General features: G+C 49.1%; 1 protein-coding gene across 35 annotated transcripts in view; it reads left to right on the top strand.

Moving 5' to 3' along the window:
- UBR4 (ubiquitin protein ligase E3 component n-recognin 4) overlaps positions 1 to 27228 on the top strand; it is a 139715-nt gene that overhangs the window by 85980 nt on the left and 26507 nt on the right. For 25 of the 35 annotated variants that reach the window (XM_084963083.1, XM_084963100.1, XM_084963087.1 and 22 more), the window contains 26 exons: positions 291 to 518; positions 1546 to 1624; positions 2078 to 2326; positions 2790 to 2958; positions 3470 to 3614; positions 4469 to 4554; positions 5778 to 5865; positions 6113 to 6306; positions 7906 to 8145; positions 8548 to 8686; positions 9421 to 9546; positions 9660 to 9788; positions 10801 to 11144; positions 13012 to 13102; positions 13443 to 13527; positions 13680 to 13807; positions 16802 to 16931; positions 17054 to 17211; positions 17936 to 18045; positions 18728 to 18869; positions 19698 to 19779; positions 20111 to 20284; positions 22341 to 22462; positions 23662 to 23859; positions 24783 to 24863; positions 26979 to 27066. In XM_084963083.1, the coding sequence (XP_084819209.1) occupies positions 291 to 518; positions 1546 to 1624; positions 2078 to 2326; positions 2790 to 2958; positions 3470 to 3614; positions 4469 to 4554; positions 5778 to 5865; positions 6113 to 6306; positions 7906 to 8145; positions 8548 to 8686; positions 9421 to 9546; positions 9660 to 9788; positions 10801 to 11144; positions 13012 to 13102; positions 13443 to 13527; positions 13680 to 13807; positions 16802 to 16931; positions 17054 to 17211; positions 17936 to 18045; positions 18728 to 18869; positions 19698 to 19779; positions 20111 to 20284; positions 22341 to 22462; positions 23662 to 23859; positions 24783 to 24863; positions 26979 to 27066 (3805 nt within the window). The remainder of the gene's footprint in view (positions 1 to 290; positions 519 to 1545; positions 1625 to 2077; positions 2327 to 2789; positions 2959 to 3469; positions 3615 to 4468; positions 4555 to 5777; positions 5866 to 6112; positions 6307 to 7905; positions 8146 to 8547; positions 8687 to 9420; positions 9547 to 9659; positions 9789 to 10800; positions 11145 to 13011; positions 13103 to 13442; positions 13528 to 13679; positions 13808 to 16801; positions 16932 to 17053; positions 17212 to 17935; positions 18046 to 18727; positions 18870 to 19697; positions 19780 to 20110; positions 20285 to 22340; positions 22463 to 23661; positions 23860 to 24782; positions 24864 to 26978; positions 27067 to 27228) is intronic. The other 10 variants (XM_084963091.1, XM_084963090.1, XM_084963089.1 and 7 more) reach the window with 1 other exon arrangement.

Here is a 27228-nt window from a genome sequence, read left to right as displayed (position 1 = left end):
TCTGAGTGCGCCAGAGTGGAGGCCAGCTTCCCTGTAGATCCCTCAGTTCTTCACAGGGGTAGCAGGAATACCGCTCTTTCCCCCTTTTGGACATTTGTCTTTCTATGCCTTTCTTCTTGTCCCTCTAAGGGTTACTGAAGCTCACCAGGAGGTAGCCTGACTGTGAGGACATAGCTTGGTTTGTGTTCCTCACCAGTTTTTAATAATAGTTCATGAAAACCCAGAGGGCCACGGCTTGTGCATGTACAGTTCCAGAGTCATTGACACTTTGTGCTCTTTCTCCCTTCAAGTACCTGATGATCCAGCAAACCCCGTTTGTGCGCCGGCAAGTCCGCAAACTTCTGCTTTTCATCTGTGGGTCAAAGGAGAAGTACCGCCAGCTCCGGGATTTGCACACCCTGGACTCCCATGTGCGTGGGATCAAGAAGCTGCTGGAGGAGCAGGGGATATTCCTCCGGGCGAGCGTGGTCACGGCCAGCTCAGGCTCCGCCTTGCAGTATGACACGCTTATCAGCCTGGTACGGCCGGTGAGGGGCAGTCGGACAGGGAGAGGGTGTGTGCTGGGGCTCAACAAAGTAGGTAACAGGATGGAGCAGCACCCTCAGGGCTTGTCAGCGCTTAGAGAACATCTGGCCAGGGCCGAGGTCAGGGTCAGCCTGTGGTACCCGGCTGGGTGCTGTGCCGTGTGAACTTGCCTTCAGGGTCCAGGATCTCCCCTCGCTGATCCCGCCCCTGCCTGGCAGTGGTTCTTCCATTATGAGGAGCGGTGCTTGGGCTTCTTCCCAGTGTCATTTGCTCACATTACAGATGGGATCAACCTGAGATTTGTGCACCTCTCATTTTTGTCCTAAAATTATTTATCACCACCCGAGATAAATTGTTTGACTTTGGGGAGTGAATCGAATATATTGCATAAGAACATCTAGAAAGAACATTTTCGGGAGTTTCCATTGTGGCTCAGCGGAAATGAATCTGATTAGTATCCATGAAGATGCAGGTTCAGTCCCTGGCCTCCATCTGTGGGTTAAGGATCTAGTGTTTCCATGAGCTGTGGTGTGGGTCGCAGACACGGCTCAGATCCCGAGTTGCTGTGGCTGTGGCATAGGCCAGCGGCTATAGCTGCAATTTGACCCCTAGCCTGGGAACCTTTCTGTGCCAAGGGCACGGCCCTAAAAAGACAAAAAAAAAAAAAAAAGAAAAAAACGAACGAACATCAACTCCTAATCCAGAGCACTTACCGTAGTGTTTTTAGCAAGAAAAAGAATAAACCTGGATTGTGGAGTTAGGTCATGGCCTACCTTGGCTGCTGCTTTATTGAGTGTTGTGAAGGATCCCTGAAAACACAGGGCCTTTGGGTGGTGGGGCCTAGAAGATAGGAGGCTCAGTAAGCGCCGCAGAGTGTGGGCCTTGGTCCCAGGGTCACTAGGACACTGGGTCAGTCTTGTACAGACGACAAGTGTTTGTAACCCGAAGCCAACACTCAAGGCAGCAGGTGTGGGCAGTGTGGTGGGGTGACTTATTTCTGGTGACCTGTTTCCATTTCAGATGGAGCACCTGAAAGCGTGTGCAGAGATTGCTGCCCAGCGAACTGTCAACTGGCAGAAGTTCTGTATCAAGGACGACTGTAAGCAGTGGCTCTTCCTTTGGTTGCTGTTAGTCCTTCATTTCTTCGAGAACTATTCATTGAGGCCCACTCTATGCCAAGCACTAAACTGGGTGCTTAAGATAGAGCTTTGAGCAAGAGAGGCAGAACTCTGCCCAGCCAGGAAGAGAAGTAAAAACTTTAAAGGGTCCATAGACAAAACTTGGGGTGCTACAGTGAGGATCGTCTTGTTCAAATGAGTGGGTGCAGGTGCCCATCTCTGTAGTGGTTGCAGTGCTCAGTCGGGTGTTTCCACAGAGGGTGTGAGTTCTCCTCTCGACAACGTCCAGCAGAGAACCTGGACAAGGAAGGTGGTGGGAGTGGGGTAGCACCAGCGTGTGGAGAAGGCCTCCTAGTCGTGCGGGTGTGGGTATGGGTGGGTGTGTGCTGTCTGTGTCACAGTTGTCTCAGCGCCCCTGTCTCCTCTGCCCACAGCCGTCCTCTACTTCCTCCTCCAAGTCAGCTTCCTGGTGGACGAGGGCGTGTCTCCGGTGCTGCTGCAGCTGCTCTCCTGCGCTCTGTGTGGCAGCAAAGTGCTCGCCGCTCTGGCGGCCTCGGCAGGCTCCTCCAGCGCCACCGCTGCCTCCTCAGCCCCTGTGGCTGCCAGTTCTGGACAGGCCGCAGCACAGTCAAAATCATCCACGAAGAAGAGCAAGAAAGAAGAAAAGGAGAAGGAGAAGGAGGGTACACGTCGTCTTCTTGTCTTGGTGATGAGGGTGTGGTGTTCTGATCTCTTGGGCAGCACACGGGTCATTCTAGTTGATGTATACTAGTGTATAATGTTGTGTTACTTTCACGTATACAGCAGAGTGATTCACTTTTGCATTTCTAGAGGTCTGGAGTAAATGTTGACTGTTCGAGGTAGCCAACTTTTGAAAAGAAATTCCTTCTCCACTGTCACTATGTTTGTTCACTGATAGGCTTGTGCAGGCACTTGATCCTGTGCTTTTTTGGTAGCTTTATGATGTTCAGTGCTGACCTTTTGTCGTTTAGCAAACAACTAGAGGTTGTTTTCAGGTTGCAGCCGTTTCAGTGAAACTTTTAAGACATGGGCAGAATCCCTTGCCTGTCCACCTGAGCACTGGCTGTAGGCCCCTTGACTGCTTCTTCCTCTTCGTCAGCCCTCAGTCCTGCTCTGATGTTGCAGGTGAGAGCTCAGCCAGCCAAGAGGATCAGCTGTGCACAGCTCTGGTGAACCAGCTGAACAAATTTGCCGATAAGGAGACCTTGGTCCAGTTTCTGCGTTGCTTCCTCTTAGAGTCCAATTCTTCCTCGGTGCGCTGGCAGGCCCACTGCCTGACGCTGCATATCTACAGGTAGAGTCTGGGGCTTAGTTTTAGCAGGCTGCATGGGTCCAGGGTCTGGGACCAGAGTGGGTGAGGCGGTTCTGTCTTGGATTTATGTTGCTTCCTCAAGGTCATGTGTCGCTGTTTACACCAGTCTCAATCCTCTTGACCATCACAGATTTCTCCGTCAAGTTGTCTGCTTTTTAGCTATTAAACTGGTGTCGGAAGCAAGAGATGATCCATTTTCCTTTAAGAAGGCTATGTTTAGAAGTTCGTAAAATGACCAGGCTTGGCTCTTGAGGCTAACAAAGCTCAGTTCCTGCCACCGTTGGATGACGGGAGTAAACAGCATCCTGAGACAGGAAAGACCTGTGCTACTTCTGTTAGGGCTGATTGTCAGCTGAGCAGTAGAGCCATTTACACTTAACTCATGCTTGTGGGGAAGTAGATAGTCTCTAAAACAGTGCCCGAGCCTTGGAGATAAATAAAGGAACTTCAGGATTTCCTACTCCTTATGATATGAACTGTCATTTATCTACAGAAACTCTAGCAAATCTCAACAGGAGCTTCTGCTAGACCTGATGTGGTCCATATGGCCAGAGCTCCCAGCCTATGGTCGTAAGGCTGCCCAGTTTGTGGACCTACTAGGATATTTCTCCTTGAAGACCCCACAGACAGAGAAGAAGGTAACCGATGAGGCTGACTGGCCTCACGTAACCTTTTTTCTCCTGAGTTAAGAACATTATGACCAGGGAGTTCCCGTCGTGGCTCAGGGGTTAACGAATCTGACTAGGAATGATGAGGTTGCGGGTTTGATCCCTGGCCTCGCTCAGTGGGTTAAGGACCCAGCGTTGCCGTGAGCTGTGGTGTAGGTCGCAGACATGGCTCGGATCCCACGTGGCTGTGGCTGTGGCTGTGGCTGGCAGCTGCAGCTCCGAATGGACCCCTAGCCTGGGAACCTCTATATGCTGCGGATGCTGCCCTAAAAAGACTAAAAAAAAAAAAAAAAAAAGAACATTATGACCAACCCACACAGGGTATGGGTATGGGTTTCATATATATATATATATATATATATATATATATATATATATATATATATGAAACCTCTTAAATATATATTAAGCGTTCCCAATGTGTATACCACCTAGGTAATATATACTAGCAAATAAGTACGATCTGAATTTGGCTTAGCCAACAGAAGTAGGTAAAGGGAGGAAGAAAATGCAACTGACTGAAGTTGCTTGGAAAAGAAAGTGCTCCTGGTTTTCCTGGCAGGCAGTCCTGATCACATATCCAAAGGTGTTTCTGCAGTTTGGTAATCATTTCATGGCTTCTCCATAATAGCAAAACTAATCTTCCTCCACAAGATGTAAAAAGATGGACTGTCACAAAGATCGTGGAAACTTTTAAAGACGGGAGTCCTTTAAATGACTAGGAATGAGGCCCCTCTGTGGGTCTAATTGAGGGCTGGTCCTTCTAGGGCAGTATCAGCTTTCCTTTGGGCTCTAATTGATCCTGTATTGACTTCTGTTCTCAGTTGAAGGAATATTCACAGAAGGCTGTGGAGATTCTGCGGACTCAGAACCATATTCTTACCAACCATCCCAATTCCAACATTTACAAGTGAGTTTTATTCTGCTTTCGTCCTGTTTGAAGCTCAGTCAACAGTCTTGAGTTGCTCTTTCCACATTGATTGGCTCTTATATGTGAAGCAATACACAGAGCTGGTCTCTGAATTCCTCCCTTGTATCTGTGTCCTTGCACATAGGAGGGGCTCACAGCGTAACTGCTGAATTAAGGTTTGGTAAGCGGTAATTTAAGAAAGTCACTAGTTTCAAGGGTCGAAGTTTAAATCACATAAGACAAATTTATAGAAATGGTTGCATTTAAAGAAAAAACTTCGGAATTCACATTGTGGCTCAGTGGTTAGTGAACCTGACTAGCATCCGTGAGGATAAGGGTTCGATCCCTGACCTCGACCTCCATCAGTGGGTTAAGGATCTGTCATTGTCGTGAGCTGTAGTGTAGATGGCAGACGTGGCTCGGATCCCGTGTTGCTGTGGCTGTGGTGTAGGCTGGCGGCTGCAGCTCCAATTTGACCCCTAGCCTGGGAACCTCCATATGCTGTGGGTGCGGCCCTAAAAAGACAGAAGGACCCCCCCCCAAAAAAAAACACCTTTTGAAAGAGAATGCTGGTTGAACTTTCTTTCTTTTTTTTTTTGCTATTTCTTGGGCCGCTCCTGCGGCATATGGAGGTTCCCACGCTAGGGGTCTAATCGGAGCCGTAGCCACCAGCCTATGCTAGAGCCACAGCAACGCAGGATCCGAGCCGCGTCTGCAACCTACACCACAGCTCACGGCAACGCCAGATCGTTAACCCACTTAGCAAGGGCAGGGACCGAACCTGCAACCTCATGGTTCCTAGTCAGATTCGTTAACCACTGCGCCACGACGGGAACTCCTCAACTTTCAGTTTATTATTTCCCTGGTTTATCAGGGACTGTTCTTTCAAACTTTATTGAGGTATGATTTACATAGCAATGAGATTTACCTGTTTCAAGTATACAATTCAATGATTTTTAATAAGTTTAATCGGGACTCTTCTTTGAGTCAAATTTTAATGCACTGTTTAGGAATCCTCTGACTTCAGCACAGTTCAGAAATAGGAAACCTCTCAGATCGATCGGTAGAGATGTCCTTCTTGGGACTTGTCAGCCCTGTTTGGTTTCCTCACGTTTCCTTCCTTCTCACATTTCCCACTGGATGGGGCTTGCCTTGGGGAGTATTGAGCTGCACTTTTCTCTAAAACGAAAATCTCCTTATGCTGAGACTGCTTTCTTCCTTAGCACTTTGTCTGGCCTGGTGGAGTTTGATGGCTATTACCTGGAGAGTGATCCCTGCCTGGTGTGTAATAATCCAGAAGTGCCATTTTGTGTAAGTGACACCTCTACCTTGGACAGTCCTGAGCCTTGCAGGGCCAGTGTGTTCCTGTTTCTAGAGCTTGACTGTGCCTCTCCTAATGGTTGGTCACCAGGGGCATGAATCCTTACCTGCCAGGCTACATTAGGTAGAAATGTCATCCCTGGATGAAGAGTGGGTTACACTGATGAATTATGACATGGACAGGATGAGCCGGGAGCCTTGAACTAATGCCGTGTTTTGTGTGGACTTTTGCCTTTAGTACATCAAGCTGTCTTCCATTAAAGTGGACACGCGGTACACCACCACCCAGCAGGTCGTGAAGCTCATTGGCAGCCACACCATCAGCAAAGTGACGGTGAAAATTGGGGACCTGAAACGGACCAAGATGGTGCGAACTATCAACCTCTATTACAACAACCGAACCGTGCAGGCCATCGTGGAGCTGAAAAACAAGTACGGGTTTCTCAGACTCGGGGAGGGCAGTGGGCCTGTGAGGCTCAACACAGTTGTTGGCTTTGGTTGTGGGAATCAGGTAAAGCAGCACATTACTAGAGGCTTCGTGTGCTCTCTTGTCTACTTCAGTCCTGCTGAGGGACCGGGGGCAATTCTTAAGGAAGCTCACTGGGATTATTTTGAATTATGTCCCATGGAGCCCTCAGGGTCTAAACTCTGCAGCAGCCTGAAGGGAAGCTGAGTGAGGCAGACTCCAGGCTTCTCCTACCCATGATAACTAGAGTGGTTCTCTTTTCATATAAACTTCTGTGTGGGAAGTGGTTGTTTCTTGGATGAAGACCCTGGCCTCTTCTTCTCAGGGCAGGCAGTATTTCTCAGGAAGCTTCTCAAGTACCAAGTCCTTCCATTTCTGCATGGGGCCTTCCCTCTGTGTATGCCGATGTTGGATCTTTCGGGCTCATCTGTCCCAGTGTCCGAATCGAGGCATGTCATGTGCAGGCCTGAGAAAACACTAGCCCGGGTCACAGGGTCGACTCTTACAGAAACAGATCACTCGTTGAAGGCTCAAGCATTGCCCTTGGCCAGAGAGCATAGGTAGATGCTGCTTGAATGTTAGCCTTAGAGTGAGGGCCATGCTGTGCCTTGGATGGAAGTGTTGGAATTGTTAAGAGGCAGCGTAGAGCCAGCGTGTACCACACGAACAAATGGCCACCAGGAACTCTGCCTAAAGGAAGTTTTCTCCTTGTCCTTTGAAAAGCAGAATTAACATTGGTGACCTACAAGTGAAAGCTGCTCACTGGGCCGGCCCAGTCCCCTCTGGAGAAGGTGGATCTGGTTTCCTGTCGGGTAGGGTCAGGGCAGCTGCTGATAAAGCCCTCAGGCTCTGGAGTGAGGCTGAGGACTCACATCCCTTAGAGAATTTATGTTCCTCAATTTCCTTAACTATGACATGGAGGTAAGTCTACTTTCAGGGTGTTAAGGGTTAGATGTGTTAGTGTATGTGAAGTGGTGAGAACAGAGCCTGGCATATAGTGAGAGCTCAGTAAGTGTCAGCTCTCATTACATAAATAGAGTTACCTCTAGATTGCCACAGGCCTCTTCTCTCGGACTCTGCCTGACTCTTGGTCCGGATCCTGATACGTCCCTCTGCCTCTCTAGAGCAACCTGAGCTTCATCCTTCCTCCCAAGGTAGTGGTCCTGATGGGAACTGTCGGCAGGCAGCATCATGGTAGCTCTTGGGGCTGCAGGCTTCCGTGTGGCGTACTTGTGGAGGAATGTCTTCATTGGTGCATATTCACTTGTTTTTCTGGAATCTCAAAAATTACCGTATTTGATATCTTAAAGCACCTGTGCGTCCTCTCCTTTTTTTGTTTTGTTTTGTTTTGTTTTTAGAGAAAGGGTAGAGGCAAAACATTTTATTAAATTAAGTTGCCTTTATTTGCCAGATTTTTTTTTTTTTTTTTAAAGAATAATCACTTCATTGCCTTAGGGGAATATGTAAGGGCAGCCTTCTCTTCGTCTCATCAGACTGTCAATGCCGAGGGCCTTGTGAGAAGCTCTCAGGCCCTCTGCCCCTCTGTCTGACACCGTCTCTCTTAGGCCGGCTCGCTGGCACAAAGCCAAGAAGGTTCAGCTGACCCCTGGGCAGACAGAGGTGAAGATCGACCTGCCTTTGCCCATCGTGGCCTCCAACCTGATGATCGAGTTTGCAGACTTCTATGAAAACTACCAGGCCTCCACGGAGACCCTGCAGTGCCCACGCTGCAGTGCCTCAGTCCCTGCCAACCCGGGGGTCTGCGGTAACTGTGGCGAGAATGTCTACCAGTGTCACAAGTGCAGGTCAGTGAGTGGTTGTCCCCCAGGCCAGGGACATTCTTTGTATTTTTCTCTAAGGGTCTCATTATGGGCAGTTTTGGAGTCTGTTGCCCTCACAATAGCAAGAGGATTAGGGGCCTGTAGAGTGTGGAGTTCGAGGGCGGAAAGGCAGGAGTGGGGGAGAGTGTGCGTGTGTGTGCGCGCGCATGTGTGCGTGTGCGTGCATCCATCCTGTGGTGGGGGTGGCAGGGTCCCCAAGTTTAGATCTGGGTCCTAAACTTCCTTGTTACCTGGTTGCTTAGGTCATCCTCGCCTACTTGCAGCCAACCCCCTGTTGTAGTTTCCTGAGTATAGAAGCGGCACAGTCTGTCTCTTCTTCCCCCCAAACCTCTGCTGCCCCCTGACCCAGACACTTTGGATTTTTAGATCCATCAACTATGATGAAAAGGATCCCTTCCTGTGTAATGCCTGCGGCTTCTGTAAATATGCTCGCTTCGACTTCATGCTCTATGCCAAGCCCTGCTGTGCAGTGGATCCTATTGAGAATGAAGAAGACCGGAAGAAGGTGAGGCCACATCTGTCCTGACTCAGGGCAGAGGCTTTGATCTGAGCTGTGGACTGAGCTGGAGTGGGGAATGTGCTTTTCCTTCCAGCTCAAGTCTTCCTCGTCTCAGCACTGTTCTCAGGGCTCAACTTTTGAGTGGGAACAAATAAGGTATATTGGAACACATGGTTTGTTTAGGATTTTGGAGGCGTGGTGGTTGGTAATGAAACTAGAATATCTCAAGCAACAAAGAACTAGATTTGGAAAGGCAGACATTGGATGACTTGCCCTGCATTTGTTCCACTGCCTGCTTCCAATTGCAGCCGCTGGCCTGCCCTCAGCATTAGGTGGTCCAGGGGCTACTTCTCTGCCAGCATGATGTGGTGGGACTGGACATCAGAGGATGGTGGAAAGGGGGGCGCTGTTGGGATAGTCACGTCAAGCACATGGGGGAGCAAGAGAACACGGAGCTTTGGAATCAGGAGGACAGAAGTCCCAGTTCCACCTGTGCTTTTTAGTACTGTGCGACCTGGCATAAGTTGCTTCTCTCAGCGCTTTTTTTTAATAAGTATATTTTATATTATTAGAAATAACATACCCACCCCACAGGATTATTGTGAAGAATAGAAATAATGAATAAAACACAGTATGCGACCTAGAGGCAGTGCCTCAGTAATGGTTCTCAATTCGAATTGCTCAGGGCAGGTTTGCGTCCTGAGACGCCTTCACGCATGTGCCTGTCTCTCCCTGCTTAGGCCGTTTCCAACATCAACACTCTTCTAGACAAAGCTGACCGTGTGTATCACCAGCTGATGGGACATCGGCCTCAGCTGGAGAATCTGCTCTGCAAAGTGAATGAGGCAGCTCCCGAGAAGCCGCAGGTAATGACTGCAAGCTGGAGGGGCATGTGAAGAGGGTTCTGGGTCAGAATCAGCCTGCCCATGGGGAGACCGTCTCAGGGTGCAAGGCTGACAGCTTACCTCTTGCGTTGCAGGATGACTCGGGCACGGCCGGGGGCATCAGTTCCACTTCAGCCAGTGTGAATCGTTACATCCTGCAGTTGGCGCAGGAATACTGTGGAGACTGCAAGAACTCTTTCGATGAACTTTCCAAAATCATTCAGGTAGAGATGGGAGCACCCTGAGAGTGTTTTGTTGTGTGTTATCCATATTGTTTTCTTTTCTTTTTCTTTTCTTTTTAGGGTCACACCCATGGCATATGGAGGTTCCCAGGGATCGAATCAGAGCTGTAGCTACTGGCCTACACCATAGCCACGGCAATACAGGATCTGAGCTGTGGTATACAGCCCACGGCAACCCGGATTCCTTAACCCGGCAAGGCCGGGAATCAAACCTGCATCCTCATGGATACTAGTCAGATTGGTTTCCACTGAACTACAGCGGTAACGCATCCATATTGTTTTCAAAGCAATTCTTTGCTCTCACCCAGAAGTTCAGCCCTGTCGGTGCCGGGTCCAGCTGAGAAGACAAGAGTCCGAGTGGCTGGCGCACAGCTTCTCACCCACTGCAGTTTCTGGTGCTCGGCTGAGAGCCGAGTTCATTCCAGAAAACAGATTCATGAAGATTATGACAGATCTCTTTTTCTTGACTGTTTACAACTTAGCTTTTACTAGAGGTGTTACTGGTTTCAAATTCTGTTTCTGCTTTTCCTAATATAGATGTTTGTAGGCTGGTAGGTAGAGCTCACCACCTCCAGGCCACCAGGGCAGGCCCTATGGTGGATGGAAAGTTACAGACCTCACCTCCGCAGCGTGGAAGGCTGGCCACAGACAAGAGCAGCCAGGGTCCTTGTCCCCAGAATTGCTGGCGTGCCGTCTTGCTGTGTGTCCCTGTGTTTCTGCTTTGTTCTTTATGAGACAGCGTTACAGGGGAGTTAAGGGTATGTGCCTACAATCAGAGGCTGAGTTCTAACACCACCACTTATCTTGGTCAAGCCAACCCCTCTAAGCTTGGTCCTCCTCTGTAAAATGGGGATAAAGTACCTGGTAAGGTTATCAAGAAGGTTAAATTAAATAATGCATATCAAGTGTTTTTTCAAACCAAAGCTAATTTCAAGTTAATTTCCTCCTTTTAATTGCTAATTTCTTCCTCTTTTGTCTAATTTTTTCTGCTTAGAAAGTTTTTGCTTCACGCAAGGAGTTGTTGGAATATGACCTGCAGCAGAGAGAAGCAGCCACCAAGTCATCCAGGACCTCTGTGCAGCCCACCTTCACCGCCAGCCAGTACCGTGCCCTGTCCGTCCTGGGCTGTGGCCACACATCCTCCACCAAGTGCTATGGCTGCGCTTCGGCCGTCACCGAACACTGTATCACGCTGCTCCGGGCCCTGGCCACCAACCCCGCCCTGAGGCACATCCTCGTCTCCCAGGGCCTTATCCGAGAGCTCTTTGATTACAATCTTCGCCGAGGCTCCGCTGCCATGCGGGAGGAGGTCCGCCAGCTCATGTGCCTCCTGACTCGGTCAGAGCCAGCACCTCGACAGTGACGGGGCTAGTCGGTCCTACTGCCACTGGGGGTGGGGGCAGTAGCAGTGCTGGGAGGCGTTGTGCTTCTTGCTGCCTGACAGGTTAGCTAGCTCATCATAGAGGGAAACAAATGCGAAGACATCCAGGGAGAGATGAGAGAACTTGAGTGCATTCGAAGCCCTAGTTTCCTTGGAGGTAGTTTAAGTGGCTTGTGCTTTGTTGGTTCCAGTGAGGTGTGCTGAGGAAATAGTTTCTGAGTTGTGGTGGTAGAGGAGAAGGGAGTGACCGGCCGCCTGGACTCGGGGCTCAAAGAGCAGACAGTCAGAGCCCTGAAGCCTAGTGCTTAAGGCTGGGGCTCTGGGTCAGAAAGATCCAGAGGCTGGTACTTGTGCCTTGGACGGATTATTTAACTTCTTTGAGCCTGAGGTTTTCTTATCTGAAAAGTATCGCTAATAGCAAATACCTTAAAGGCTCATGGTGAGGCTGGAATAGCATAGTTTGTGTGAGTAGTAACTCCTGTCTGTGGAGTTCTTAGTATACACCAATACAGTACCCACAATTGGATATGGAGCATTTACCGGGTAGGTGGTATAAGTTGTGGAACATAATAGATGGTTGGGAAGCATTACTTGCTGTTTTGTTTTGTTTTGTTTTCTTGTCTTGTCTTTTTAGGGCCACACTGGCAGCACATGGAGGTTCCCAGGCTAGGGGTTGAATCGGAGCTACAGCTACCAGCCTACGCCACAGCCATAGTAACACAGGATCTGAGCTGCGTTAGCGACTTACGCCGCAGCTCACGGCAACGCTGGATCCTTAACCCACTGAGTGAGGCCAGGAATCGAATCTGCATCCTCATGGATCCTAGTTGGGTTCGTTAAATGCTGAGCCACGACGGGAACTCCTTACTTGCTGTTTTATTTGTTCATTCATTTAAGAAATATTTATTGACCATCTGTTGATTGCCAGGCACTGTTTTAGACTCAGAAGATGTAGTGGTCGGTGAAACAAAGTTCCTACACTCATGTCGCCTACATTCTAGAGGGGAGGTCGGCAGTAAACAGATAATTACGCAATATAGTGTCGGTGTCAGAGGTGAAGAGAAGTGAGGCTAGGATTTGCCATTCCACGTCCCTGATTGTGGGTGGGGTTGCTGCATAGGATAAGTAAGTGGTCAAGGACAACCTGAGGGGTGATGGTTGAGCAGAGACCTGTGTGGGGTAGAGGGGGCATTGCCATGCAGCTGTTGAGGGCATGACTGCACACAGAGGAAAGAGCAGGGGGCAGGGGCAGCCAGGAGGCCCATGTGGCTGAAGTGAAGGGGCCGTCGGGGAAACGGGAGGGGAGTTAGATCCTGTAGGGTCCAACTGTAAGGACGTTGGGTTTTATTCAAAACAAGCTGGGAAGCTAGAAAGTGCTGTGACACAATTGGTGGGTTTTTAAAAATTATTCATATAGACATTACTACAAAGGGGCATAGATGGGAAATGTGGATGCCTCGTGGGAAGTGAAGTTGGGGCAGTTGGAGAAGATGAGGAAAGAATGGCCGGGACTGAGAGTGGACACCTGGGTCTCCCGGAGACTGTGACACACCAGGCAGTGTCTGGGGACTCAGCAGCCTGGGCTGTGGGCTGGGGAGCAAACCCCCGTGTGCTGGTGCTCCTCTGCCCTCAGCCAGTGTCTCCTCCCGGGAAAGGTGCTGTGGCCTGGCCTCTTTCTCACACAGCAGGGTTTGGGGGCCGGGGGGGGCCGATGTGTGGCCTTGCCCTGGGGAGGCGAGGTAGCCCTAGACAGTGATCCCTTTTCCCTGGGCTCCTCACGTGCAGCGTTGGTGAGTAACAGGGCTCCTTTCCCTGCCTCCCCAGAGACAATCCGGAAGCCACTCAGCAAATGAACGACCTGATTATTGGCAAAGTCTCCACAGCCCTGAAGGGCCACTGGGCCAACCCTGATCTGGTGAGCAGGCCAGCCGAGCGCTCAGACTCCTCTCTCACGCTCCTTCCTTCCCGGCTTCCTCCCTGCCCCTCCCCTTGTGGTGACTGAGGAGGGCGGGGGCAGCACGTTTGCAGAGCGCACGTCCCAGAATGGTTTCCCCACATCAGGGCCAACCTCAGAGAAGAGAAGCAGGCACCCAGCCCTGTGGAGGGTCTCTAGCTCTCCTTTCTCTCTGATGGGCCACCTGCCATCAGCTGGTTTAGTTCCGAGTCCCTGGATTAGAGCTGGGACGTGAGCCCTGGTCCTGGGCTCAGCCCTCCGGACCCTCCTCCTCTCATGTCTCTTCCTGTCGGCCTTCTAGGCAAGTAGCCTCCAGTATGAGATGCTGTTGCTGACAGACTCCATCTCGAAGGAGGACAGCTGCTGGGAGCTCCGCTTACGCTGTGGTGAGTTTGGGGGGACATCAGGTTGGTGGCTTTCCAGAGAAAGGAGAGGAGGTTCAGGGTGCGGTTCTGGGCGCAGAGCAGGAGAGGGCATGGAAGCTGCGCTGGGCCGGCCTCGCTGCAGCCAGGGTGACGTGTCTGTGGGCCTTTCCCAGCGCTCAGCCTCTTCCTCATGGCCGTGAACATCAAGACCCCCGTGGTCGTGGAGAACATCACCCTCATGTGCCTGCGGATCCTGCAGAAGCTGATTAAACCCCCGGCTCCGACCAGCAAGAAGAACAAGGTACTGGACCCAGAGGGTGGGGCGGGGCGGCAGCCCCTGCGGGCCCCAGCCAGCGCCTGCCCTGCCTCTTACAGGCCTCTGCCCACCCTGACTCACCTTCCTTTGTGGCAGGTCCTCAGAGGTGGGTTGGGGTTTTGGGAAGGAATGTGTCTCAGTAGAAAGTCAAGAGTAAAGCAGACTTGAAAATACAAATATGAACAAAGTGTGACTGTGGAGGACGACCTCTGTCTCCAGTCAGAGGGCAAGGGCTTCTGTCCTGCCCTCGTGCCTTTGCACGTGCAGGTTTATGCACTGGTGGGAGGCCTGGGCTCTGAGGCGGACTTAAATCCCAGTTCTTCTACTCACTGACATTGTGATGTAGGCAAGTTATTTAACTTAGGTGGTTCAGTTCCCCATCTGTAAGATAGAAATCCAATTTCTGCCTTCAAGGGTTGGGAAGAATAAACGTCTTAATGCAGAACAAGTGTTCAGAGTGTCTGGGTTACATTAGTCATTAATAAATGTTAGCTGTGGCCATATGGTGTCTCCTCTGCCTAGAAAGCTCTCCTTCACTGTGTTAGCTGCTCCTTAGATGATCCGTTTCTTAGCTAGGATGGCTCTGAGCTTGAATCCAGGGTCTGTCTTACTAATATTTTTTATGTCTAGTGCATTGCATGGTTTCTAGCATATAATAGCCACTCAGTAACTCATTAAGTGATTGACAAAAGCCACATTTTTAAATCTAAAATAGCCCAGCCTAAGATTGCCTCGCTTATCCCAGTTGTAGGCCATCACTCTTCCCCTGAGCCATGGCCGAGGCTGTCAGCCTCCTAGCCATCCTTGTAGCCCTTGGGCCAGTCTGGTTCCTGCTCCATCCTAATGGAATCCTGTGGTGGGAGACAGTCTTCATTGCAGGTTTCTGAGGGGTACGCACCAGGGAGGAAGCTGAGTAGTGAACACCTTATTCCGTTTTCCTTCCTTGGTCTGCCTGACAGTCTCAGAAAAGATGGGACTAGAGTTCCCGTTGTGGCTCAGCGGAAGGGAATCTGACTAGCATCCATGAGGACGCAGGTTCAATCCCAGGCCTCACTCAGTGGGTTAAGGATCAGGCGTTAGTGATGTAGGTTGCAGACTCAGCTCCGATCTGGCGTGGCTGTGACCGTGCAATAATCTAGCAGCTGCAGCTCCGATTCAACCCCTAGCCTGGGAACCTCCATGGTCCTGGGTGCAGCCCTAAAAAGACAGAGAAAAGAAAAGCAAAGACAGGACTGAGGACCGTCCTACCTAAGCCAGTGGTTCTTGATGGAAAAGAGGAACCTCATTCCCATGTAACTGTCGTTTTTTCCCCGCAGTGTGAGGTGGAAGATTTCCACAGGGTTCTTACCCTCTGAGCACTGAAGCCCAGTGTCTGTTCCTGTTTTGCTTAGTTTTAGCCTCGAAAGACCAGCAGTTCTTGAAGTTTGACTCAAAAGATCCTGGGTGTTCCCAGGACTATCAGAGAATCTGGGAGGTCCACAATATTTTCATAATTATCCTAAGGCATGATTTGCCCTTTTCACTCTTGTGGCATGTGTGCTGATGGTGCAAAATCAGTGATGGTGAGCCTGCGGGTGCTTCAGCGGGAAGGGGCGGTGGCCCCAGCTCCTCTCAGCTGTGCTCTTCACAACCGTGCAGTTTCGTCAAGACCATCCTTGATGAAGCGTTGTGATTTAATTTTAGTAACTCTCAACTCTTGAATACTAATATTCAGTGTGACAGCACAGGAGGCCTAGACAGCACGTCTGCGGAGCACTGCAGGGCCGTGGTGGTCCTGGGGAAAAGCACCTGTGTGCCTGGGATGCAAGCTGAACCAGCTGCTTCTCTCATGGCACCCCATTTGTGCCTGAAAGAAAGTTATAGACAGATTGTGGTTATTGAGAATTGGGTCTTTGGCAGACATTTTCTTGAAAAGTAAATGGGTCTTTGGCAGACATTTTCTTGAAAAGTAAATAAGATGAGTCTGTTACTTAAAGAGGAATTGAACTCAGTGAACCAATAATGTCCAAATGACCAGTGCATGTTACTGAATCATTCATGAGTAAGAGATGAATTTTAGTGGAATGGGTTCCAAAACATTTACAGATTTGGTTTCAGAGTCCACATTTCAGCCAGTCTTGAAGAACCTATAATTTGTTGAATTTTTATTTTAGCCTCAAAGAAAAAAATGTACAATTAGTTTAAAAAAAAACTATTAAAAATTCATCTCTTTTCTAATCATATATTTGTGTGAGTTGGATGTTTTTCACATACTTCAGCTAAAGCAATATATCATAATAGTTTGAGCTCAGAGCAGGTATAAGACTCCAGTTGTCTTATTAAAATCGTCTCATTAGATGATTTTAAAAATAGAAAGCAGTGCGACTCCTTTCTCTAGATTATTTTTGATTTGGAAAATGTAAAAAATGTTATTTAGGTTGAATATTTATAAATATTTCAAGAATTGCTGAACTTTCATTTTAATATAGTGCATATCAGAAGGTAGAGCCACACATTACAAGAGCTCTTTGAAGTCCTCGGTAATTTTAAAGAGTGTAATGGGGTCCTGTGGCCAAAAAGTTTGAGAACCACTGGCTTAGGGTTCTGTCTGGGCCTCTGCTGTGCAGGCTGGTTGGGATTAGTAATGGCTCTTTAAATCATGGAGGCTGCTCAGTGACCCCTTGAAGATTTATGTCTGGGAAACTGCAGATCAGCCCTGGGATAGGCATTAGAGTGTGTTAGCGTATGTGGCTGTGGGACTGTCTGTAGGAAACGCAGTCAAGATCAGTGACCCTAAGCTCAGCATGGAGATGACGCTGCTAAATTGGATCAAAATGCTCTAACAGGAACACATGGGGGGCGTAAAAGATGAGTGTGGAGCCTTCTGATCTTCTCGCCTTTGGGTACGTCCCCTTGGGTGCCAGTGCCATCGTGTTGGAGCCCCGGCTCCGGTGTGCCCTCAGGCGCTCTTACCTTGATCACCCTGCTTTCGTCCTGCAGGATGTTCCCGTCGAGGCCCTCACGACAGTTAAGCCGTACTGCAACGAGATCCACGCCCAGGCTCAACTCTGGCTCAAGAGAGACCCCAAAGCATCCTACGAAGCCTGGAAGAAGTGTCTTCCCATCAGAGGTGTCTGTCTCTTTAGGACTCGAGATATCAGTCATTCCTACCCCTGTCTCGCCAGCCCCACCGTCCCTCCTTGCCCGCCCCTTCCTTTTCCTTAGCTCTCCCTGCACCCCTTTGCCTGCCAGGGATCGATGGCAATGGGAAGTCCCCCAGCAAAACAGAGCTCCGCCATCTCTATTTGACTGAGAAGTACGTGTGGAGGTGGAAGCAGTTCCTGAGTCGCCGGGGGAAGAGGGCCTCCCCCTTGGACCTCAAGCTGGGCCATAACAACTGGCTGCGGCAAGTGAGTGACCGTTGCCTGGGCCCCTCGTCCTGCTGCACCGGCCCAGATAACGAGCAGGGTGTTCCTGCCCCTCCCATGTCTGCTCTGTTTTCTCTCTCTTTGCTATGCTTGCTTCCTTTCAACTAGGAAGTAGGTAGAGGTTCTCGGTCACAGGCACCAGCATGGTGGACTGGCCGAGACAGAACCCTTTCCTGCCCTCTCATCGAGCATGAGCTCTCTGCTCTCCTCCCTGACCACCCAGCAGACCTGAGCCTCTGCACCTCCATTCCCCTTTCTTCCACCTTTCGTATCTTCTGCGGTCCTCTTCCTCTTTCTGGCTAATGTGTTTGAAGACGAAAGCAATTATGTTTTAGAAGACTCATTTGTCCTTTGGTGTATAACATAAATGCTTGGCTTACATTGAATGTAAGTATTCAGCATGTAGCTCTCCCAAAAATAGAATTAGAGAAATCTTTGCGAAGGAAAATCCCTGCTTATCTTTTTGCCTAGTTCAGTCATCCTAGGTCTGATCACCAGACTCTTGATGGAGAAAATTTCATGAGGAAGGCAGCTCTCTAGCAGCCTCTTTCCCAGTCTGTAGCAGTCGGATCTTGTGTTAGCTGGTGATTTTTAGCTCTAACCTTTTCCCAGAGGACTTGCTCTGGATGAGTGGCAGTTGACAGGGCTGAGGGCCTGGTGAGACAGGCTGTCATCTGAGCCCGGGGCTTCTCTCCATACCCCACAGGTCCTCTTCACTCCTGCAACGCAGGCTGCACGGCAGGCCGCCTGTACCATTGTGGAAGCTCTAGCCACCATCCCCAGCCGCAAGCAGCAGGTCCTCGACCTCCTCACCAGGTACCTTTAAGGGCAGGATGAACAGCATGGTTGGACTTCATCTGCAGCCCTTCCCACTTTCCCAGGGGAATCCATACATCAGGGTGATGAGAGGCGCACCTGTGCTCTGTAACCATCTCATTCCTTGTAGAAGACCACAGAACCAAAAATGTCATAAGAAGCTGAGTTGTGGTGGTGGTAATAGAACCAGCAGCTGGTATTTTTTGGGAACTTAGGAGTGTATTAAGTGCTTGACATGCGTTATCTCATTTAATCCTTACCTGGGCTTGAAGTGGGTAATTAACTTGTTTGCTGGAAGGCAACATTGAAATCCAAGCAGTCTGATTCCAAAGGCCACATTATTGGCCACTAAACTCTGGGGGAAATTTGCCTGGTGAGTGGTTCAATCAAAAACAGTCTCGCAGCCCCAATAACCACCATCTGTATTTTGGTGCTTTGTTGTTCCAAACGTGTGTAGTTCGTTGCATTGCATTCCCAGTGTGTGTGCTCTTGAGCTTTTCCCAGGTGTAACGAATTCCCAAGTGGGGTGTTGGGGTTTTCTGAGCACCCCTGCCCCGACCCCCAAAGGAAGGGGGAGTGAAAGACAGCAGGGATGTGGAAGATGGAGGGAACAGAGTGGAACTGTCACGACTGTTCGAGCCATTTGAGTTGGCTCTCAGTGCGCTGTCTCTCTCACTGGCAGTTACCTGGACGAGCTGAGCGTAGCCGGGGAGTGTGCTGCCGAGTACTTGGCTCTCTATCAGAAGCTCATCACTTCAGCTCACTGGAAAGTCTACCTGGCAGCTCGGGGAGTCCTGCCCTATGTGGGCAACCTCATCACCAAGGTATCTCCCCATCCAGGAGAGCCCCTTCCCTGCTCTGCTTTCACTCTGCTCTTTCACTACTTAAACTTTGTGGTGTTCTTGAATGCCAAGAAGTGTTTGTTGAAAATGCAGGCGTACCTCGATTTATTGTGCTTTGCAAATACTGCCTTTTTTTTTTCCTGCAACCATGGTGCATGGAAGTTCCTGGGCCTGGAATCAAACCCATGCCACAGCTTCAGCAATGCTGGATCTGTAACCTGCACCACACAAGAACCTCGGGTTTTTTGGGTTTTTTTTGTTTTGTTTTTTAAATAAATTGAAGGTTTGTGGCAACCCTGACTACTGGTGCCATTTTCGCAACAGCATTGTTTTTTTTAATTGAAGTGTCTGCTTGTTTTTTTATTTAAAAAAATTTTTTTCTGTTTTATTTTTTCAGACATAACACTTACCTAGATTATGCTAGAGTGTAACCATATCTTTTATATGCACTGGGAAACCAAAAGGAACTTGTGTGACTTACTTTATTGTGATCGTTACTTTTTTGCAGTGGCCTGGAACTGAACCTGCAATATTTCCCAGGTCTGCCTATAGTATTTTTGTGACTTTGTTGTTCTTATCCTAAGGATATAGCCATCTGTTGAGGGCATTAGGACTTTTCTCCATTATTAAGCAGTTCCCTAACATCCTTGCAGCTGATCTTGGCTTCTCTGGGAAAGGAGTTTTGTGAAGGGTCGGTTTGAAAGACTGTTAGAATAAAAAGGTGGGCTACAATTGTAGTCCCTGGCCCAGGAGTGGAGGTGACCCATGTTGTTGGCAGTGCCATCACACTGTGCTTATCGTTCTGTTTAGGAAATAGCCCGCTTGTTGGCCCTGGAGGAGGCCACCCTGAGCACGGATCTGCAGCAGGGCTATGCCCTCAAAAGTCTCACAGGTAGAGAGAGCCTCCTGGCCCTTCCGTTAGGGCACCCACCCTGGGTATAGTTTGGGGCTGACCCTTAGTCCCTTGGGCGCTGAGACTGATTCTTCCCTCTCGTGGTGACCATACTGCCCTTATAAATTCTCCGTTTTTCTCCTCGTTGATGGGTTGACAGTTTTGAGCAGCCATTGGCCATTGACCGGTTCACGTCATTGAGCACCTGCTCTGTGCCAAGCATGGTGTTTCCCTGCTTCTGAGTTGCCTTTGCTGTTGTTTGAAGACAGGGGCCTTCTTTGCTTATACTCTCATGCCGAGCTCTTGTTGCAACTTTTTCCTGTCCCTGCAGGCCTTCTCTCCTCCTTCGTTGAGGTGGAGTCCATCAAAAGGCACTTTAAAAGTCGCTTGGTGGGTACTGTGCTGAACGGATACCTGTGCCTTCGGAAGCTGGTGGTGCAGAGGACCAAGCTGATCGACGAGACCCAGGACATGCTGCTGGAGATGCTGGAGGACATGACCACAGGTAGCACCGAGGACATTTGCTCGAGACTCTTAGTTCTCGGGGTTGGAAAATTCCAGAGCTGGGCTCCGTCAATTTGAACTTTTTATATTGGGCACATAGTGCAGGCAGAGGTCACAGATTCTGGGATTGGTGTCTGTCTTTCATTGGTTCTGGAAGCCTCTCAGCCATTGTCTCTTCAGTTGCCTCTGCTCTTTTCTCTCTGCGTGTCCTTGTGGAACTCCACTCTCACTCTTCATCCATATGTCTTCCCCCCTCTTTCATTGTGTCCATCTCATTGTATCTTTATGCTCATGTTGGGTAATTTCTTCCACTCCGTACCGTATCATTCAGTTCATTAATTTCTTTCTTCACGCTCTGTTATCTGTTTAATCTACCCATTGAATTCTTGTAGTTCTATACAGATACTGCAGTTTGCCATTTTTACTGACATTTCATACCCTTTTATAGTCTTTCAGCATAGCAGACATTGCTGTATTTAATAATTCTACAATTGGAAATATGTATTGATCTAATTCTGTTGTTATTCTGGCTCTTGCTTATGGTGCCTTAAATCTTTTTGCATTTATGATTTTTTTTTTTTTTCCCCACTGTGAGCACACGTTTTGGGGGGTTTGTTTATCTGTAGAAATTCTTCAGGATCCAAGTCAAAGATGGGATTTTCCAGAGAAGATTTGTAACTGCTTTTTTGAGGTGTCTCAGGGCACAGCCATTCCAGGGCCACTGTAACAAAGTTCTGAACTTAGAACTTTTAAGACCTCATAGGTAGTTTGAGCCACAAGTTCCTGTGAGGGGAAGAAGCGTGTTATGAGTTCTCAGAGGAGATTCCCTCCCCCCGCCCCGCCCCCCATTCAATGCTGCATTTTTTTAAGGAAAGATAATTTTCTTTCATTGATTTGCTTGGGGGAAAGGATCAGTTATTTTTAGTCAACCCTTATACCGAGGGTATAGTTCTTTTGGGGTACCAGATTACATGCATGTGTATAGAAAGGTGTTCCAGACAGACTGTCCACCTTGGCAGATTTGGGGCTTCATAGTCAGTTCTCAAATCCTGGAAGGTTGTAGAAACCAAAGCTCATGGGAAAAATTAGCCTCGGTGCTTTGCTAACCTCCCTGGCTTCCTGATTTTTCTTTCTTTTTTTTTTTTTTTTTTTTTTTTTTTTTGCTTTTTAGGGCCACACCCATGGCATACGGAGATTCCCAGGCTAGGGGTCGAATCGGAGTTACTGCTGCTGGCTGCTGGCCTACGACACAGCCACAGCAACACCAGATCAGACCCTCGTCTGCAACCTATACCACAGCTTAGGGCAACACCGGATTCTTAACCCACTGAGTGAAGCAAGGGATTGAACCCGCAACCGCATGGTTCCTAGTCGGATTCATTTCCCCTGTGCTGAGACAGGAACTCCCTGGTTTTTCTTAATTTTGGAGCCGTGGTTTTTCTTTACTAGTGTGGCAGATACCCTTTTATTCAATATTTTAAATTGTTTTTAAGTGGAGGAGTGGAAGTAGGTCAGGGAACATAGTCTGTTCTGATGCCAGACATAGATGTCCTTCTGGTGCCGTCTTCAGCTGCCATGCTGAGCTGGTTTGTGACTGTCAACTGGACCCTTTTCAAGAGCGTGTTACTTGCTTGTATGATTTGAAGTAATTTCTTTGGCTTATAGAGGGTAATCTACCTAACATTGAAAACGATAATTTCCTTTTGATTTGACTGGAATGCAATTAGCATCATTATTTAACATTTTTGAGTACCTATTTTGGGCAAGAAGATGCAAGGTTATAATTCTGACAGGGAGTAAGACATGTACACAGTTAATTGTGATGCTCCGTGTTGACTTGGGTGTTAAGGCTTTCAAGTGGGATATGGGCTGAGGGTAAGAATCAGTCAGCTTCAAGTTTCCAATTGAAATAATGGTATTGCCATGTAGGATATTTAAAGACTTCCTAGGCAGAGAGAATCTGTCTGTCCGTCATGGAATTTCAGCTAAAGTCTCATCTTAGTGTCTGTGTGTGAAGCCTTTTTCCCAACTGACTTGGCCGCATTGATTTCTGGCAGGTACAGAGTCGGAAACCAAAGCCTTCATGGCCGTGTGCATTGAAACAGCCAAGCGCTACAATCTGGATGACTACCGCACTCCCGTCTTCATCTTTGAGAGGCTCTGCAGCATCATTTATCCCGTAAGCATAAGCAGTGGTGCGTCCCGTGGGTCTCTGGGTCTCAGCATGAGCCATCCTGCCATGAAGCCTCTGGGTGATTCTTTATAGTCATGGTAATCTTCCCAGCTGTGGCCCACGTAGTGTTTTTGGAAGCTCCACTGATAAAGCAGAAGCAACCTCGTCATCTTCATGTTCCTGAGGATGGGGAATCTGAAGACCTTCCTTGGTCTTATTTCTTAGATTGAAAATCAAAATCTTTTTTTCTAGCTAGGTCTGACCTCCCCTTGCCAAAGTCCTATTGCTTAGCAGTCCAGTATGCTATGAAAGAAGCACCACTGACTTAGCGGGTTAAGAACCCGACTAGTATCCATGAGGATGCGTGTTCGATCCCTGGCCTTGCTCAGTGGAATAAGGATCTGGCATTGCCACCAGCTGGGGCGTAGGTCGCAGGTGTGGCTGTGGATAGGCCTGCAGCTGCAGCTTTGATTTGACCTCTAGCCCGGGAACTTCCATATGTGGCTCTAAAAAGGAGGGGGACGGGGGAGAAGACAACTTGGAGCTAGAACACAAAGAAATGTTCCCTCTCTTCCTTCTTTCCCCACCCATATTTTGTGTGTGTGTGTGTGTGTGTGTGTGTGTGTGTGTGTTCGTTCGTTCCCTAGCGTGAACTGTGTGGAAGCCTGGTATGATCCAGAGATCTCCTGCTGGCTGGCATTGAGGGAGCATGAAAACACCAGCATTCTCTTAACGATGAGAGATCTTGGCGGTGGGGCACGCCTGAATATTGTGTCATAGAGAAGACCCTTTTCTTGACTGGAGGGTCACCAGCGACACAGTCATGTGGCCCCAGATTGGTTAGTATCGCCTGAGATGAGCAGGAGAAAACCCCCTCTTTCCTCATTTCAGCAGTACAGCTTTCATGGGTTACTCCTCATGATTATTTTGTGAGGCTTTCTCTTGTAATCCACTGTTAAGTTTCAGAACAGAGAGGATGGTTGATATTTAAGGTTGTTTGAGGTACATTTGGATTTTTGGAATCACCTCTGAGCTTCCTGTCCTTTATATCTGTAAGTGCGTAAGGAGCTGGCTGAGTTGGGTGTGTTTGCCTCAGAGTGTCCATGGCACAGGGTGGCACGGTCTACCTCTCAGAGGCCTCTGGTATCCCTCTGCACACATCTTCATGCCATTCCTTCTGCTGCTTCCTCCTCTCTGTCCTTTAGGAGGAGAATGAGGTCACTGAGTTCTTCGTGACCCTGGAGAAGGACCCCCAGCAAGAAGACTTCTTACAGGGCCGGATGCCTGGGAACCCGTATAGCAGCAATGAGCCGGGCATTGGGCCGCTCATGCGGGACATCAAGAACAAGATTTGCCAGGACTGTGACTTGGTGGCTCTTCTGGAGGATGACAGTGGGATGGAGGTAACAAGCCTAGGACCCCACTGCCATGGTTCAGAGCGTGGGCAGGGATCACATCCAGGTTCCTCTCCCTCAGTAGCTGATTAACCTTGGGCATCTCTAAATGGGAGCTAATGATCCCCACCTGCCTCCCTCACCTGGCGTCCCGGGTAATTACCTGTAAAGGGCCCTGCCCAGAGCCTGGCATGTGGTCAGGCAGGACTTGGTGGCTAGTGCTTGTCATGGCTCAGGCTTTTCTTGTTCTTATTGCTCTGGCAAAGGCTTGCCAGTGATTCCAAGTGAATGACGTTCCCTAAATACTGGCCTTCGGCCCCTGTGCAGATTTCTGGCCCTGAATCTGGCGCCTTCTGGCAGACAATACCAGCGCCTAGAGTTATGCTGTAGCCAGTGAAAGCATAGTGCTGAGCCTGAAATGGACTCCGGATAGGAGAGAGTCCTCAGCAGGGCATTTTAAACCTGAAATCCGTGGTTTGGGCTTAGAGTATTTATAACGCCTGAAATTGTGCACAGAATTCTGTGTTATGCACACATGTCCGTTTTTCAGACAGGGAGGGTTGGTAGGTCCATGACACAGATTATGCTATTAAGTGCCCTTTTGTCTTGAAATTTACTTGCCTTGGAGTTCCCTTCATGGCTCAGCAGTTAACGAACCTGACTAGGATCCATGAGGTTGTGGGTTCCGTCCCTGGCCTTGCTCAGTGGCTTAAGGATCCAGCATTGCCGTGAGCTGTGGTGTAGGTCGCAGACGTGGCTTGGATCCCGAGTTGCTGTGGCTGTGGTGTACACTGGCAGTTCTGATTCGATCCCTAGCCTGGGACCCTCCATATGCTGTGGGTGTGGCCCTAAAAAGCAAGAAAAAGAAAAAGAAAGAAATTTACTCGCCTTCCTCGATTTGGAATAACAGCCGTATCTTCTTTGCTCTTCAGCTTTTAGTGAACAATAAAATCATTAGTTTGGACCTTCCGGTGGCCGAGGTTTATAAGAAGGTCTGGTGTACCACGAATGAGGTAGGTGCTGGTTTTCCTGCTTGGGGATGTGGTTTGACTTGCAGACCTGAATTGGGAAGCGCCCTTGTTCGTCACCGCTGGCCCAGCACACAGCAGCACTGCAGGAGCCTCGCTTCCCCTGTCGGCGTTTGTGTAGAGAGAACCCGTCACTCTGACCACCTGGTGAAGCACCTGACTGGTGAAGGAGGAAGAGCTCCGGGCGAGGAGGGTTTCCTGGCTGCGCAGCCCAGTGTGGCTGCGTCTGAGCAGGCACCGCGTGGGGATGGCCTGTACCCTTTATGTGTGGGCACCTCCCGACTGAGGTGGATCTCAGCTTCTGTGGGCTTGCTCGCTTTCCAGAACATTTTCTAGTGCTGCATCAAGGAGCGTAGGTTCTGTTTTGCTAGTTGGGGAACTGAGACAAAAGGCAGTTCTTGAGGAGGGAAAGAGAAGTGAAGGAAGCCTGCGCTCTGGTGCTTTTGGCCGCCTCAGTCGTCTTAGATGTCCTCTCCCTCCCACCTCCTTTCTCGGTCTCTCTCCTCTTCCTGGTCTCCTGTCTCCTCCTTCCTCCTTTCTCTCCTTCCCTTCCCTCCCTTCTCTTCTCTCTGTTGGGGAGATTTTTAGTGAATGAGTCAACTGAGTAATTGAATTACAGCAAGCTAGTGGACCAGTGAAGCACAGCGAACTTTTCTATACTTGGTGTCAAATATTTCTGTAGAGTTTAAGAAACTAAATGGGTAATGTACTGTTATTAGGACGATTTGGTTTTCGACTTGCTAACTATTTCTGCTTCTCTCTTTTCTGTCCTCCTGCGGTGCTGGGAGTCCCGGTCCCTGTTTACTGTTGGTCTGCTGCCAGCTGGGTAGACATAGCACTGTGGGCTGAGGACACACAGAAGACTGTTCCATCCACTGCATCTTGTCACTGACATTTTAGCTTGTCACTGACATAAGAAATTAAGACCAGGCCACGGCGGGCTCCTTGTAAACAGTGGTTTGGAGCCTAAAGAATGCACAGGGGCGTCTCCCTTATTAAACCCTGAGGCAAGGAGTTGGAGATCGTTTGTCCCTCACGTTAATGTGCTTAATTCACGAGGGGTTCTTCTGGCCAAGGCCAAATTTGTGGCAGCTCCATGTCTGGGCCTTATCACCATCCCTTATTACCCCCATTTCCCATCTCTTCAGCTACCGCCAACGGGCTCTTTTCTGTGTCTCTCTGTCCGTGGTCTGCGGCCGTCCCCTCTCTCATTGCCACTGGGCTTCCACAGCTAGAGACACTCCGCCACCTGGCCCAACAGCATCTCTTCCTCCAGGCTGTCCTCTCCTAAAGCCGAGTGCTCTCCCACTGAAGTTCATAGACTGACTGCAACCCCCCTTTTCTCAGCTCCAGAGTGAGGATAATATGGTATATGCTAGAGTGCCTGAGTCCAACCCTGGTGTGTAGTGAGGTTCTTGAGCCTCCGGATTAGGATGGCTGCTGTAAGCTGATTTACAGGACCTATTTCGGAGCATGCTATCAGATTGTAGGTTTTAGTTTGAGGAAACTTGGATGAGTCCTTGCTGCATGGTTATCTGAAGACCCCAGGATCTCTCAGGGCAAAGACTGGTGTAGTCTCTTTTCTTGCTTTGGAATTCTGAGACTTGAATCAAAGCCTTTTGATCTAATTGACTCCCCTCATCCTGATTCTTTGAGTAGGGGTCCCTGTTGATTAGACTTTATACTCCTGAAGGAGGCAGGCTTGGAAACAGAACTCGGTGTATCCCTGGATAACTTTGAGCAAGATGCTTCCTTTGTGTAAAAGGATAATATAAGGTACCCAGTTGGCAGAGAGCTTGGTGCAGAGTAAAACGATAAATAATAGTTGTTACAGCTGTTACATAGTTTTAATGAAATTAAATGAGGTGGTGCCTATTACATGCTTCACACGATTTCTGGCCTGTAGTAGACCCTAAATAAAATAAGCTTTCTCTCCCTAAGTGAATTGTAGTGCATTTGGATTCTAGATTTTGTGGTTGAGACTCTGTAGAGAAATAGAAGTTGTCCACACTGCTGAAGCATTAAGCAAGACCAGGTGTCGAGTCCTTGGCATTTTCCGGGGCTATTTACAAGTGTATTTCTCCAACTGTCTCTGCTTAGGGAGAGCCCATGAGGATTGTTTATCGAATGCGGGGGCTGCTGGGTGATGCCACCGAGGAGTTTATCGAGTCCCTGGACTCCACCACAGGTATGGCCCTTTTCGCAGATGCTGCCGCACGTTGGATTTGAGGTTTGGGGCCAACGAGCAGTTCACGTCCTGGGATGCAGAGGTGGTGTGGGGCAAATACTCTCTTGTAGTTCTGTTCAGAATTGAGGGGAGATGACTTCTCCGAGGAGAAATATGGTTCTC

The sequence above is a fragment of the Sus scrofa genome, chromosome 6 (assembly GCF_054392235.1).
Source record: "Sus scrofa isolate SSC_HxYL_T2T_F1_AM1 chromosome 6, Sscrofa_HxYL_maternal_Yorkshire_Landrace_v2.0, whole genome shotgun sequence".
NCBI lineage: Eukaryota > Metazoa > Chordata > Mammalia > Artiodactyla > Suidae > Sus > Sus scrofa.
Note: the sequence above shows the minus strand (reverse complement) of the source record. Positions and strands in the feature narration are given on the sequence as shown.